Below are 15,188 nucleotides of genomic sequence, written 5' to 3'. Positions count from 1 at the left end.
TCATCCAAAATAACCACATTTTAGTGGCAGAAGGGAAGCAGAAGAGTTCAGACAAATTTGTAAGCTCCAGGACAGCATTTCTGTAGTTTAATAACTCAGTAGTCTATTTGTATCATAGAGGTGTGATTTTATAAAATAACTCATAAAATCATTTCAAATCATTTCAAATCCTGATCTGCTACCTCAAATCCATTTAAAATCCGTATCTGAAAGTAATCCATATTTGTCATTTCCACCATGTCAGCTTATCTTAGCAGATGTCTAACAGTTTTCCACAGTTTACTGAAGCATGAAGATAACTACAAAACACTTGAATTCTAACAGTGTCACTGTTTCTTGATTTGGCAGTGTTTCTCTCTAACGGTATTTGGGGTTATCAGAATAATCACACATTTACATAGAGAAAAATAAAATGGAATGACATGAATGTTTACAATGAATACCTACGTCACTTAATTTTTAAAAATCCTACTACAAAATGAAAAAGATTTTTAGTCTGGAGACTGAGTAAGTGGCTCCTGATGAAACAAGGACCAATTCTATAGGAAGAACCTACCGATTAGCCTTGCTCAGGGGGACATGATGTGGTCTTAGCCAAATGCCCATGACTGACTGACTGACCTTTCAAAGATCCGTTTTGGGGGACGCCTGGGTGGCTCAGTCGGTTAAGCATCTGCCTTCGGCTCAGGTCATGATCCCAGGGTCCGGGAATGGAGCCCCACATCGGGCTTCTTGGTCACCCCACTTCTCCCTCTGCCTCTGCCTGCTCCTCCCCCTGCGTGTGCTCTTTCTCTCTGACAAATAAATAAAATTTTAAAAAATCCATTTTGGGGTTCTGATAGATAACACGTTTAGAAGTTACATTCAGTAAAATGTTTACAAGTTACATTCAGTAAAATTTCCTCAGAGAGAAACAGGCATCATCCTTGTGATGCCTCGACGTATCCATGCGTCGTAAGCCCTCGGCTCAGTTCAGGGGGTGTCACTGGGGCTCACCATCTATTCTAGTCTTCAATTTTTTCAAAATGCATACCTTTACTGACTGATATCACATTATTCTTGGCTTTTTGTTGCACAAATAACAAAAGAAACAAACCAAAAAAAAAAGAAATAAAAACGAAGGAAGGAGGGAGGGAAGGAAGGAAGAAAGAGAAGGAAAGGCAAACGGGGAGAAAACAAAGGAGGGACAAACATGGCGCACCTCATTCCGATTTGGGTTTTGGGGGATGCTGGTGAGAACCAACAGAACCTTACAACTACGCTTCGGGTAACTGAACCCAGCATAGCTTTACGTTGCTGCACGTTTCTTGTTTCACACTCATTTACACTTGTTTTGCACATTCCAAGTTACTACCTAAGATTCCAGGAGCCAAAAAACAACAGACCGCTAACAGCAATCACATACATTTTTCCGGAAAGGTTGACATCCATTACTACTTCAGTAACATGGCCACAGCTTTCAAAAACACAGCAGCATTTAACAGTTCAAATTGTTTTCATTTGTTCACCTTAAAAACAAAACGAAACACAGAAATGCTCGAACATAAGGCACTTAAGACAGAAACTCCTCCTCCAGCTGCCGCACGGACGGATGGCTGGCTCTGCTCATCATCCTGCCCAAAGGCACTGGGCCATCCCTGCTCTGGCCTTGGACATCGACGTCCAGGAGGGAAGGCACGTGGGGTGTAGTCCTGTCTTCGGCCCCCCCGGGGGGACAAGCGGTGGGGGGAGTCGGACCCGGCCCAATGGAGAGCACCTGTGCCTGCCCGGCGGGCTGTGAGTCTGAGCGGCTCCTGAAGGTCGGCAGGCGAGGTGGGGGCACCAGGGCGCCCGCTCTTTGTTTTTCCAGCGGGGCCTCCCTTGGCGGGGAGCACCGGGGCGTTCCCAGAGTCCACTTCGGGGGCAGGTCCGAGGCTCCGGGGTCTGAGCTGAGAGTTGCACCCGCAGCAGCTGCTGGAGAAAGCAAAGATGGTGCATGGTTAGATTGCGACTTCCAAGCCAGCCAACATGCAGACCCGTAACTAGGAGGACCAATCAATGATGGGGTCACCTTTAAGGGAGCTTCAACAAAACACCCTCAGCACACACCTTTCCAAACTATTGGGACACTGTGTGTGTGTTTTTGTATGAAAAAGTAACTGCAATGTTGGAAGGGGTGTTTCTGCCCCGGGGAAAATTACAACCATGAACGTGGCTCATCACCTCCACAGCACTTCAGGCCGATGGTCACTAGGGCTGTCTTAGAAACGGGAAGTTTCACGATGGATTACACTAAAGGTTTTAAAGGTGGTTTTTTTTTTTTAAGATTTTTATTTATTTAGTTGACAGACAGAGATCACAAGTAGGCAGAGAAGCAGGCAGAGAGAGAGGAGGAAGCAGGCTCCCCGCTGAGCAGAGAGCCCAACGCAGGGCTCGATCCCAGAACCCTGAGATCATGACCTGAGCCGAAGGCAGAGACTTAACCCACTGAGCCACTCAGGGCCCCCCCTTTTTAAATGATGGTCAACATGATGAAACTTCACTTTCAAGTTATGATCTGAAAAAAATGGATGGCAGCAAGAAAGCAATTAGATTTTAGATTTTAGATGTCGCCCCTTCTCTTTCTTGTCCCAAAGTCCGGACTCCTCACCACTCTAGCACATAATCACTGGCTTATAAGTAAGAGAAAAAAAATGGTTTCTCATGGGATTGCTGTCCTAGGATTTCTCCTTGCAGTCCTCAATTACTAATAGCTACTGCCTTACAAAAGAGGAATACATTTATCTAAAGACGATGGACAATAAACTGAAAAAAAAAAATCACTTCTGGGCAGGGTTTTGGAAAAGCAGAGGAAAAGAACTAGAATGGAAACAGTTTCAGTTTCAACCACACTGGACAACTAGCTATACTGCACACCTCTGTACAATCTAAAAAGCATTTTCGTACACATGACCTTGCTTAATACTCATAACATATATTTGTAATTAATATACAAAAGAAATAATAGTTAGGCCCCACATAATGTGTTTGGCTCTTCCCCCCGGCTAAAATTCAGCCTGATGGTAAGGTGAGCAGTGACACTGGGGGTAGCAGAGGACGGCTTATCACAGGGGAGGCTGGGCCGCCAGTTTGAGCTCCAGCTCTCTACCAATCGGTGGTTCAGATGTGGGCAAATGACCTGTCCTCTCTCCTGTGAGTGGCTTGGGGCAGTTATTCCCCACCTGCTCGTCCTGTTTTAGTTTGCTAGCACATACTGACGCTGCTGAGATCAATTATGCCTTTCTCAGAATTCAAATAATGAAGTCAAATTAAAAAGCAGGGTAAAATTCAAGGAGCCGTATTAACTGTACAAACAAGCTTGGTCAACGTGACCACTTGGAAAGATACAAGCAGGTATCCATGCAACTTTACGTTCTAATCTCTGTGGTGGGGATTTGTACTTTGACCCAACTAATGCAACCTACTTGGGGTCTGACAAGCATTTCCCTCGGAGAGGGTTCGTCTGTGATGTGATGCTCGTTCTTTCGAAGAAGCAGAATAAGGCACATTCCTGCACGTCCGCTCTAGGAAAGGAGGAGATGGGTTTTTCCATCGACTCCGATCAGTCTCAAGTCTTGGCGTGGAGGTTGGCTCATGACTACGTCCTCCGATGGCCACACAAAAACCTGGAGCGGGCATCTCAGGGTCCGAAGCGACGCGTGGGCTGCCCTCACACAGATCTGCGCTGTCCGTCTGCAGCAAGCACCTGGTGGAAAGAGACGGCCCAGAGAGAAGGCTCATGGCGCCTGGTGGAGGGAGTAAGGGTGGGCTGCTGGCCCTCTCGCCCATAGACGGTGGTCTTGTGGAAGGACTGGCCATGCCTCGGGACTTGGGAGCCCACTGGAAGATCCCCTCACGTTTCTTCCTTTCTTCTTTGGGCAACAGTCCTCCGGCAGCCTGTGCTTGATGAAGCTCTCTGATATCCAGCCCCAGAGCGACTGACGCCAGCAGCACGGTGCAGCCATACAGGGCAGACTCTGTCTTCTTCCTCTGGGGGGACCTGCTCCGACTACTTGTAGGGGTCACCTGAGGAGGGCTTGCAGCAGAGCTCGAAGAGGGGCCCTCCTCCGAGCTTCCTGGCTCTACTGGATCCTCTCTCTGGCCATCTTTCCAAAGAGGTAGATCAACATAGGCTTGGCTAGGAGATTTTATTTGCTTTGGTTTTCTGTGTTCTGATCCATCGGGGGAAAGTTTTGGCTCTTCAGAAGCACCTAAACAAAGATATAAATTGTACCTCTTAAGTAAAACTTGAAGGAAAAATAATTCAAACTGTACTATAAAATAAGGCTAAAATCTAATAAACATTCTAAGTCAAAGCACATGGAGTCCTTTTCAGTTCAGCAAGCCGTTCGTCCAGGAGGACCTGAAGGAAAGGGAGCCTGGGGCAGAGAACTCACGGTCCCCTGCAGAGGACGCAGCGAGCACATCCTCTGCTGTTCCCTGTCCTTCAGGAAATTGTTCCTCACCGGCATGGGCAATACAGTCATTATCGGAAAAAGTCAGCCAGTGACAGAAACGCACACACCCACATGAGGCTCTGTAACGTGTCAGACCACATATGCCCTTTGCCTCCTCTGAGCGTGTCGGGCCCGGTTATCTGTAGCTCACCTGCATGTACCAGAACCAACAGGCCCCAGATCAGTGGTTCTGAGTGTGCCTCCTGGCCCAGAGCTCTGGCATCCCCTGGAAACTTGCAGAAATGTGATTTCCTGACCCACTCCAGACTATGGAGTCAGAAATTCTACCGCTGAAGCCCAGGGGTCTGTGTTTTCGCAAGCCTTTACTCAAGTTTGGGAGCCACCGTACTAGAGGACGATTCTCCAAAGAGGCCCCAAAGGATAACAGATTAGATCAGCTAAAGAACAAGCAGTCACTGTTATCACAGACGTGCTCAGCAGTGAGTGAACAAAAACAACAAATGGCTTAATCCAGGTTCCAAGCAATCACAACAGAGCCTCCCATGACTTCCCCAGTATTATGTCTTATAATACCGGAGTGTGATCTAGAATCCCAAGACACCAGCTTTGCCCCCAACGAGCTGGAGGTGCTTTTCCCAGCATTCCCGTTCTTCGGGGTGCCCTCTCCTTCCTCTGCCTGGCCTCCTTCCACGCTCTCACACTGACCCCATCTCCCTTTTCCCCCAGAAAGCCCTCTGTCAAAGTACCCGCTGATGCCAACCGAGCCGAAGGCGGCCCAGCCCCCCACATGCGATCTCAGCTTCCTCTGAAGCTCCCCCATCCTTGCATCTTTCGGTTTTTGTACTTTGAGATCACAGTCCAGATGTGCACGCCGGCAGATGGTAGGCTTCTGACCACCTGTTTGCGTATTTAAATTTGGAAGGATCTCCCCTGAATAGTACTCTCATCACGTAGGCACGAAATGCATTTGGGTGAAATGAATATGCATCACATATGTGCCCAGCACATGTATTGGGTAACTAATGATCAACCCATCATTTAAAAAACAAGAGTGGGGGGAATGCTATCGACAAGTGAAATTCATTGACTTAAAAGTACATTGAGCCTTTCCTAATGTGTGTTCATGGGTACCTTTACTGGTCAGTAAAACAAACTCTTCCCCCTGAAGTGGGCGTGAACTTATGGTGGTCCACTGTAACCTTCCCTTTTGATTACTGATGACCAGTATCGGTAGCCCTCAAACCAAGGTAAATATCTACATAACATCAAAATGTGTCCTTTGAGGATTCATGTAGGCATCTGACAGGTGGTGAGTGTCCGCTGTGTTCCAGGCACTGCGAGTGGTAAACAAAACTGATAAAACCCTTGACTTTCCAGTTTGGGAGTGAAACAGAACACACACATTAAGGGCGTCCATGTAGGCAAGTAAGAACTTCTGGTAAGAGCTATGAGTAAGAAAGACTGGGTCATGAGACACAGGGATAATGCCGCTTCAGTGAGTGGTCAGGAAAAGCTCTCAGGAGACCCGGGGCTGAGACACAACTGCTTAGGAGGACAGGACCACACAGACAGGCGGTGGGAGGGGCCACGCAGGAGGGACACACGAGTGTCTCATTCTCATTAACTCATCAAATGAACTTTCATAGTTCACTTAATGGAGCTTGAGCAGAGCCAAATATATCCTAGTATTTCCTCCAACTGTCCTGTGGAGAACCTACTAATGTGTCAGAACATTCTAGAACAAATAAATAAATAAAAGAATTGAAGGGGAAAAGAGGGAGGACTTCTCTGATTAATCTCCGTTTAGTTACAAATAATGAAAAATATACTCTAGGTTGGACAGTTTTATTATAATTAGCTGTTCTTCCTTAGTCTTCACACCATATTTGACAATTGCTAACAAGAGGGCAACCTCTCACCTTCCGAGGCAAGAGTCAGAATGTCATCGTGAACGTGATAACAGGAAGCACTGAGCACCCGTCCTGCGTGTGCCCACATGTACCTGTGTATGTCCTCGTGACAATGTGAAAGAGAAGCGAACACGGGTAGTGACTGACGGGATGCTTGTTGAATTAAGCACAGCCCTGATGATGAATTCAAGAAGTGGACACCATGTTCTGTGAAAACATCTTTCATCTGGCCACTGTGTCCAAGTATGGTCTTAAATTGTCAAGTTCAAAGACCAATTTTCCTTTCTCTGGTGATGATAATCCTTGAGGTTTTTCTTTTCTTTCTTTCCTTTTTTTTTAAAGATTTTATTTATTTATTTATTGGAGAGAGATCACAAGTAGGCAGAGAGGCAGGGAGGCAGGTAGAGAGGCGGTGGGGGAAGCAGGCTCCCCACTAAGCAGAGAGCCCGATGCGAGGCTCGATCCCAGGACCCTGAGATCATGACCTGAGCTGAAGGTAGAGGCTTCACCCACTGAGCCACCCAGGCGCCCCTCCTTGAGGTTTTTCAACACCATCTCTCTTCAGCCTTTTAATATCTGAATACTGAATAGGATACTAAGTATTGAAAATAATTATGATTCCTCTAAATGAGTTTCCAAGGTAATCCTCTCTAAGTGGTGGTTTTCCACAGAGAACCTGCTTGACAAGATTTTGTCCTGTTAAGTGGTGGCAATACAGCCGAAGCCCACCCCTAAAATCTCAGGAGAATTTCAGGATGTCTACATTTTCATAGTTGCTATCTCCTATACTACATTAATTCTACAGAATTAATTATGAGACTAATTTTTCTGGTAGAGAATAGGAATTACAAGTTTCCAAGGAGTAATGTGAAGCCCAATTACTTTCCGTCAGAACAGGACAGCTAGTATATTTTGAACCTAAGTAAAAATACACGCAGAAGAACTTCTTGCTAACCTTCCCTGTGCTACTAGAAGGACCACATGAAACTTTCAAAGCAAAGTCTTTAGAACAATCAGATGCTACATCTAACTCGAACAGATTCTATTTGCTGAAGCAGATTTACCTGGCTGGTCCACAAATAATGAAGCCAACGGCGTGGTTTTCGGATTCTTTATTAAGAGAGCTGACCAAGGGCTGTTGCCATCTGAGAGAGGTCGTATTCTAAAAGAGAAAGACGTTTATTTCGATAGAACCATGTGGCACACAAACTGGGTTTTGACAGATACATGCCAACGACATTTCTGAGTTGGGGAGGGACCACATTTGCACTGTTCTGAAGGGTTGACAAAGTACAAACAGAACGTGGAAATGAGGCAGGAAATACATCAAAGTGTTTTAACTGCCTCACTATGTGGTAACATAATTTAGTAGGACAAACTCATCCTAGAAATGAAATTAACATTCGGGTATCTCTGCACGATCCCAGTCGCGGTCTAGAAGTGAAGTCTGGCCGATGCGGAATTCTAGAAGGCACCGCTACCTGTCACGGTCTACGCTGACGGGCCGCTGGGTGTCACATGCTTACCTTTCTTTGCTGTCACTTCTTTCTTTCATTTGAATTGAGTTGGGTCCCCAGGTACAACCTTTTTTCCTGAAGTTCTTTTTCACATCCTCAAATTCTTCTTGTCGACTGACTGTGTTCCTTCCCCAGGTTTTATTGCTTTCGTCTGAAGTCACTAGGGGGAGAGCATCACGCATTAACTGATTATCAAGCTGAGGTCAGATCAATCCAATCAGTCGTAAGGCTCCCTCACTCGAGGAACGCCAACAGCGAAGTAATGGGAAGGTGCGGAAGGGACTTCTCCCGCCCTACCGACGGCAAGCCATTGAAGTAGCCAAAAAGTTAAATGAAGTTAAAAGAAAAGACAAACTGAGCCTAAGGAACAAAAGCCAGTTTCTAGGTTCCGGTTTAATCCAAGTTTTTGTTAGTCGGCACGAGTTCCCCGCAGCCATCGCTACAGTCGCTTTTTCAAACCTCCAGCCGTTGAAGGGCTGCCCTGCCCGCCTCCCCTTGCTTCTTCTCCCAGCCTCACAGGGAGGTCCACCTCCACATTCAGTGTCCGTGCTTTGCTGACACATCCCACGCTATCCTTCTAGCCTTGAAGCGTGCTTGCCCTTGGCGCCTGCAAGGGATTCAGGCATCCCTAGGGACAGTGTCTCCTGTTCCTATAGACTTTGACAGCCAGTCCCAGGAGTAGATGGCCCAAAGCCCAGTGCAAAACATCATGACACATCTACAGAGGGGAGCACTCCATGGCCACAGGGAATGAGGCTCAGAGATGGAGAATGTCAAGTGTCTACATTACAGATTGCACAGACCCATTTTATGAAATGTATGTGTTTATGCACGTGTGTGTATAAACACAGGCATCGAACTCTTATTCAAGTGTTGACCTTTCAGGGAGACGTCTGCTTACAGAAAGACGGATATTTCACTTCTTTATAATTATTTTTTTTAGAATTGCCTGCATTATGGGTGATGCTTGATTTGTGTGTTTCAGTATTTCCACATTTTAAAATAGACGTATCCCTGTGCAGGGAGGTGTCTGTGTGTCTGCACGTGTATGTGTGTGTGTGCGACAATCATAAGTCGTCTGCACTTATTAAGGGCGTCAGCGCAGAGTCAGAGGGGACTGGCGGGTGGTCTGCAGGTATGTGGGGGGCCCGGGCTGGAGCAGACTGGCTCTGCTGGGCTGTGGCACCGCCAAACCGGACCCGCTCCCACCGGCACAATCCACCTGCCTGCGGCCCCTGGGACAGCGATGATCCTAGAGCTTTCTGTCTGGCCCTTTACTAAACATTTACTGTCCTAGGAGGCTGGGAAGGGCATGGAGAAGAGTCCACGCTCTTGGTGACTCTTTTAATGCACGTCTTTCAAGCGTCACGGCTTCAGAGTTACTGAGCTGGGTCAAACTGCGTAACCTCTCTGCCTTGTTGTGGGATCACGGAAGTAGTTACTTCATGAGGTTGTTTTGAGAATTACACGGATGAACATATGGAAACCGCTCAGAATGGAGCAGGGCAGGGCACGCGCTCTGGGTGGCGAGATCTCTGCCCGCACGGAGGTTCTGGGTTGCTCCTTCTGCCTCCACCAAAGGATCACAGACTAGTCATCCCAGCGCTGAGCTAGCAAAACCTTCTTGGTTTTTGTCTGTTATGCGAATTGGTAAGTAGGACTGGGTCGGAGGAGGGAGGGTTGCTGACATCTTCAGGTTGTATCAATCCTCTCCTTGGAAAAATATGAGCTCTACCTCTACTCTAGATTATGACACTCGGTTACTGAGAAGCACGCCACGGCCGTACACAGGGAAAGGATCCAGGAAGAGCACGACGCTACCTGGTGGGCGCCTTTGGATTCTATCTGACAACATGGGAAAGGTGTGTTTTACTCTTGCTGTAAGACACACCCTGAAACCGGAATTCTCAGAAGAGGAGTAAAATTTTTTTCTTATTCCCAAAGAGAAGGACGCCCTGCATATGGTGTCACGTAGTAATACCAACCGTTAGAGAAAGCCAGAGGACATAGAGTAAGAAAAACTACGAAGAAAATATTTTGTGCCAATATCAGATGTTTTTGGCAGACCGTGCTTCTTTCCATGATGGTGACATACTCATATCTTTACCTAATGTCAAGCTTATATTGTATTTTTATTTTGGTATTTACTCTGGGAGTCTTTAAACAATTTGGGGGTAATCGCTTTTGTTCAATCTCACTGAAATGTTTCTCACATCTCTCAGTACATATAATCATTGCCTCCTTCAGTTTCAGAGGTTTGGGAGGTGTTTTTCTTTTCTTTTTTTTCTTTTCTTCTTACAATGCTTTCATAATAAATTTTTCTAAGTTTATGCACATTGCCCCGTCTTCGACCTAGAGGAAACGTGCAGACCCAGCTACCACCCGCAGCGGCAGGACACCCGTTCCTCTGAATCAGACGCGTCTACTAATCCACCTAAGAGGCAAAATCCTCAGGACAAACGTTCGCTCACGTGACAAAGGCAGGCCGCGGTGAGAGCTGCAGGCCGTACCAAGTTCACGGGAAGAGCAATGATAATAATGATGATCAAAACAATTGCCAGCGCACATGGGGCTCTTACCACATGTATACACCTGACCCTTGTCAACTACTGTGTCCCCGGTTCACAGAAATAGAATCTGAAGCAGGACGAGCTTAAGAAAGTCTGAAATCATAGCATAGTAGGGCCAGAGCTGGGATTTGTCCCAGGCAGCACGGCTCCAGTCTACGCCCTCAACGGTCATGCTCTCCTGAAGCCTAGAAGCAGGATATCCATGCCAACTAGGGACCAGAGGGTACAGACACGAAGACAAGAGGGTCTGCTGGGAACACCTGGGGTCAGAAACAAGAGGATGATGGTTCGGGACAAAGAATGGGAACAAACAGTTGTGCGCACAGAGCTGGTCCTGTTTGGAAGATCTGCCTCCAGACACTTTCATCTGTCACTTTCGAGAACCAATGCTGAGCGCCCTGTGGTTTGGGGAAAGTGGGGATGTTCCCTGAGCAAGCTTCGCAGCAGCCCTGCCCGGTGAGAACCTACGTGACATCCCCGAAGTATTCAGTTTAACTAGTACAAGTCCTGGGCCTCACCGGGCTTACCCAGGTATGACTGCCCCACTTCTGCGAGGCTGTAGCCATGATGCAGCGGTGTGAAGATGGGGACTCTCTGTTGTGGTGGGACTGGGCAACGGCACAGCCACTCTGGGAGCCAGTTTGGTGTGTCTGCTAGAACCAAACATGCTCACCGCACGAACCAGCAATCACACTCCTTGGTATTCACCCACAGGAGTTGAACAACTACATCCACGCAAAACCCATGCATGACTTTCCAGCACCTTTATTTGTAACTGTAAGAGTTAAAACTGGAAACGACGAAGATGGTTTTCTGCTGGTGAGTGGGTGACAATGAGCTGAGCTCTGCCCACATGTCGGCACGGCAGTCCCTGAACAGCACGGACAGTAAAGAGCTACGGGCCATGAAAAGGCGTGGAAGACACGTCCACGCACGCTGCTGAGTGAGAGAAACCAGTCTGGAAAGCCTTCCTGCCAGACTCCGACAGTGTGATGTTCTGAAAAAGGCAAAACTGCGGCGAGAGGAAGGATCAGAGGCTGCCGGGCATGGAGGGTGGAGGGGTGAATGGGCAGAGAACAGAGGATTTTTAGGGCCGTGAAAACACTCCCTCTGATACCAGAGTGGTGCACATGTTGTCGTGCGTTTGTCCAAGCCCAGGATGCGCAGCACCGAGAGGGAACTCCAGGGCACACAACGGATTGTGGGTGACAAGGACATTCCCTGATCGTGACAAAGCATGCACTGCAGTCATAGAGGGGGACTGTGTGTGGGAGGGGGCACCGGGGAGATCTCTGCACCTTCCTCTCAGTTTTGCCGTGAACCTAAAATTGCTCTGAAAAAGTCAAGTTTGGAAAAAAAAAAAAAAAGGAATATGAAAACATGGAAGAGAAGAGAGAAACAGCGGCGTAAAAACAGCGGGGTCATGACTTCCTGTTCCCTTGTCTGTTCTACAGAGCTGCGAGGTAAGACCAGCCGTCCCTTTTGTCCTTTCATTAAGCTCTTACTCTAAGGAAAGGCCGAGTATGGCTTTGTTAGAAACGCTACCTCAGAAAGACATGTTACTTATGATAAAATGACAGTCCCTTAAACTGATTCAGGTTATTAAACATTTATTCAGATCATGTCTCTTTAACTATGAGGAGACTAGTAACTGGGATCCTGGGAGCTTCAAAAAAAATATCTCTGCCGGTGCCAATGTTTTCATCACAAAACAAACAAACAAAGCAAAAACCAACCAACAAAAAAAGAAATTGATTGTAGGCCTGATCAGGGAAAATACTGTTTTGGATTTTTTTTTTTTTTCTCCAAATAAGTTTTAGTGAGTAGCAAAGCATTAAGTCTGGTGAAGAAAGGAGAAGCTGGTAAATTACTTAATACGGTAACACGGGCTGATCACCATATTACTTACACATACATATAAAACACACTCTTGTTTTGCTTTGCCTACTTTTTGGACTCACTTTTGATAAAAGTCAATGGTTTTATTTAATTCCACTAAACTTTGATTTAAGGTCTAACTGAAAACTCTCACATTGCAAAGGTGCCAGGCAAATTAGCTACATGCCTTTTTCCCCCCAACCAGTCTGAACACTCTCTCTAAAATCAAAATACTACATAGTATTTTAAAGTATTATGTTGCCCAGCATAGATCAAATGAAACATAGATCTCAAAGAGCAATTTTTTTTCCAAACAAGGAAAGAAATGGAAGTAATCTTGAATTCCTGATTTCATTTTTTAAAATATCTATAAATATGCTACTGATATAATTAGGTTATACTAATTTTGCATACAAATATTTATCAAAGTGTCTCAAGATATGGTACTCCCTGTTCTACTCTGTGGCCTGGGCAGATCACCAATTGCATAGAATCTAAAAACCATTATTGTGAAAATAAGTCTGCACAGCAAAGGAATCTATGAATAAAATGAGAAGGCAGTCTACGGAATGGAAGAAAATATTTGCAAATCACATATCTGATAAGGGGTTAATATCCAAAATGTATAAAGAACTCATACACCTCACTAACAAAAAGCAAATAATCCAACTAAAAATGGGCAGAAGAGCTGAATTTTCCTGAAGAAGACATCCAGATGGTCAATAGACACAGGAAAAAATGCTCAACATCACTCATCATCACAAAAATGCAAGTCAAAACCACAGTGAGGTATCACCTCACACCTGTTAGACTGAAATAGTAAGTGTTAGTGAGGGTGTGGAGAAAAGGGACCCTTGTGCACTGTTGGTAGAAATGTCAACTCCTGCAGCCACTGTGGAAAATGACATGGGGGTACCTCAAAAAATTAAAAAAGAACTACCAAATTGTGACCAAGATCGTTACATAGGGCATACTGACTTTGTTCCTCCTTGAAGAACATCTAACAACTATTTGTGAATAAGATACCACTGAGAGGATCCTAGAACACAGGGGTGAGGCTACAGCACACCCCTTACACCCCAGAGACCAGGACAGACCACATCATAAGGCAAAGGGAAGCAACTATACACATGGAGTGCACTGCTCCCCCTCCCCGGCCCAGTGCAGCACCACAAAGACAGGTCTCCCCTGACCCTCCAGTTCTTCCAGTGGACAAAGAGAAACCAGGGGGGTGAGTACACCCCCATCATCGTGGGTCACTTTTGCAGGGAGCTGTACTCTGATCCTGCACCAGGGGAATATAGGGGATCACTCCCAAACTCATTCTATAAAGCAATCATTACCCTGTTACCAAAACCAGAAAAGGACATTACTAGAAAAGAAAACTATGGGCCAATATCCCTAATGAGCATAGATGTAAAAATTCTGAATAAAACACTAGCAAACAAAATTCAGCAGCACATTAAAAGGATCATTCACTATGATCAAGTGGGATTTATCCCTGGTATGCAAGGATGGTTCAACATATGCAAATCAATCAATGTGATACATCACATTAATAGAATGAAAGAAAAGAATCATATGATCATCTCAATAGACACACACACACACACAAACACACACACACACACACTTGACAGAATTCAATATCCATTCATGTTAAAAACCCTTGACAAATTAGGCACAGAAGGAGTATCTCTCAACAAAATAAAGACCATGTACGATGAGCCCACAGCTAACATCATCTATATGGTGAAAAGCTGAAACTTTTCCTCTAATATCAGGAACAAGAGTGCCACACTCACCACTCCTATTCAACAGAGAAATGAAAGATCTCTGTTCTGAAAACTGTAAGATAGTATGAAAGAAATCAGAGAAGACACAAATAAAAGGAAATGTATCCTGTGTTCATGGATTGGAAGAAATGATACTGCTAAAATGTCAATACTACCCAAAGCTACCTATAGATTCAATGCAATCCTATCAAGATTCCAATGGCCCTTTTTACAGGAGTAGAAAATCCCTTTCTAAAACTTATATGGAATCCCAAAAGACCACAAATAGCCAAAGAAATCTTGAGAAAAAACAAAGCAAGAGATATCATACTCCCTGATTTTAAGCAGTGCTCTAAGTCATCAAAACAGTATGGTACTGGCATAAAAATAGACAAATAGACCAACAGAACAGAACAGAGAGCCCAGAAGTAAACTCCACCATTTATGCTCAACTAATATTTGATAAGGGTGCAAGAATACTCAATGGAGAAAAGACTCTTTAATATTCATATGTAAAAGAATGAAATTCAGCCCATATATTATAACCACTCATAAAAATTGATTCAAAATAGATTAAAGAGTTAAATGTAAGACCTTAAACCATGAAACTCCTAGAATATAAGAATAAATATTTTTGACATGGGTCTTGGCCAATGATTTTTTGGTCATCACATCAAAAGCACAAACAACAAAATAAAAAATAAGTGGACTACATCAAACGAAAAAGTGTCTATACAGCAAAAGAAACCATCAACGAAGTGGAAAGACCTATCGAATGGGAAAAAACATTTGCAAACTATATACCTGGTAAGGGGCTAATAACCAATATATAAAAAAACACAGAACTCAATAGCCAAAAAAAATCAAGTAACCCGATTAAAAAATAGGCAAAGCTCTTGAACAGACATTTCTCCAAAGAAGACAAATGAATGGCCAACAGGCACATGAAGGATGCTCAACATCATTAGTAATTAGGAAAATGCAAATCAAAACCACAATAAGATATCACCTTGCACCTTTTATAATGGCCACCCTCAAGAAGACATGACATAACAAATCCTGGCAGGGATGTGGAGAAAAGGGAACCCTTGTGGACTGCTGG

General features: G+C 45.1%; 1 protein-coding gene across 2 annotated transcripts in view; it reads right to left on the bottom strand.

Moving 5' to 3' along the window:
- Positions 1-755: 755 nt before the first annotated feature.
- Positions 756-15,188, bottom strand: part of MAP3K21 (mitogen-activated protein kinase kinase kinase 21) — a 54,749-nt gene continuing 40,316 nt past the window's right edge. The window contains exons 7-10 of one of the 2 annotated variants that reach the window (XM_032312615.1): positions 7,873-8,023; positions 7,411-7,508; positions 3,444-4,229; positions 756-1,953 (exon numbers count right to left, since the gene is read on the bottom strand). In XM_032312615.1, the coding sequence (XP_032168506.1) occupies positions 1,553-1,953; positions 3,444-4,229; positions 7,411-7,508; positions 7,873-8,023 (1,436 nt within the window). In that variant the 3' untranslated portion in view covers positions 756-1,552. The remainder of the gene's footprint in view (positions 1,954-3,443; positions 4,230-7,410; positions 7,509-7,872; positions 8,024-15,188) is intronic. The other variant, XM_032312616.1, reaches the window with a different exon arrangement.

Source organism: Mustela erminea, chromosome 14, assembly GCF_009829155.1.
Source record: "Mustela erminea isolate mMusErm1 chromosome 14, mMusErm1.Pri, whole genome shotgun sequence".
Classification (NCBI taxonomy): domain Eukaryota; kingdom Metazoa; phylum Chordata; class Mammalia; order Carnivora; family Mustelidae; genus Mustela; species Mustela erminea.
Note: the sequence above shows the minus strand (reverse complement) of the source record. Positions and strands in the feature narration are given on the sequence as shown.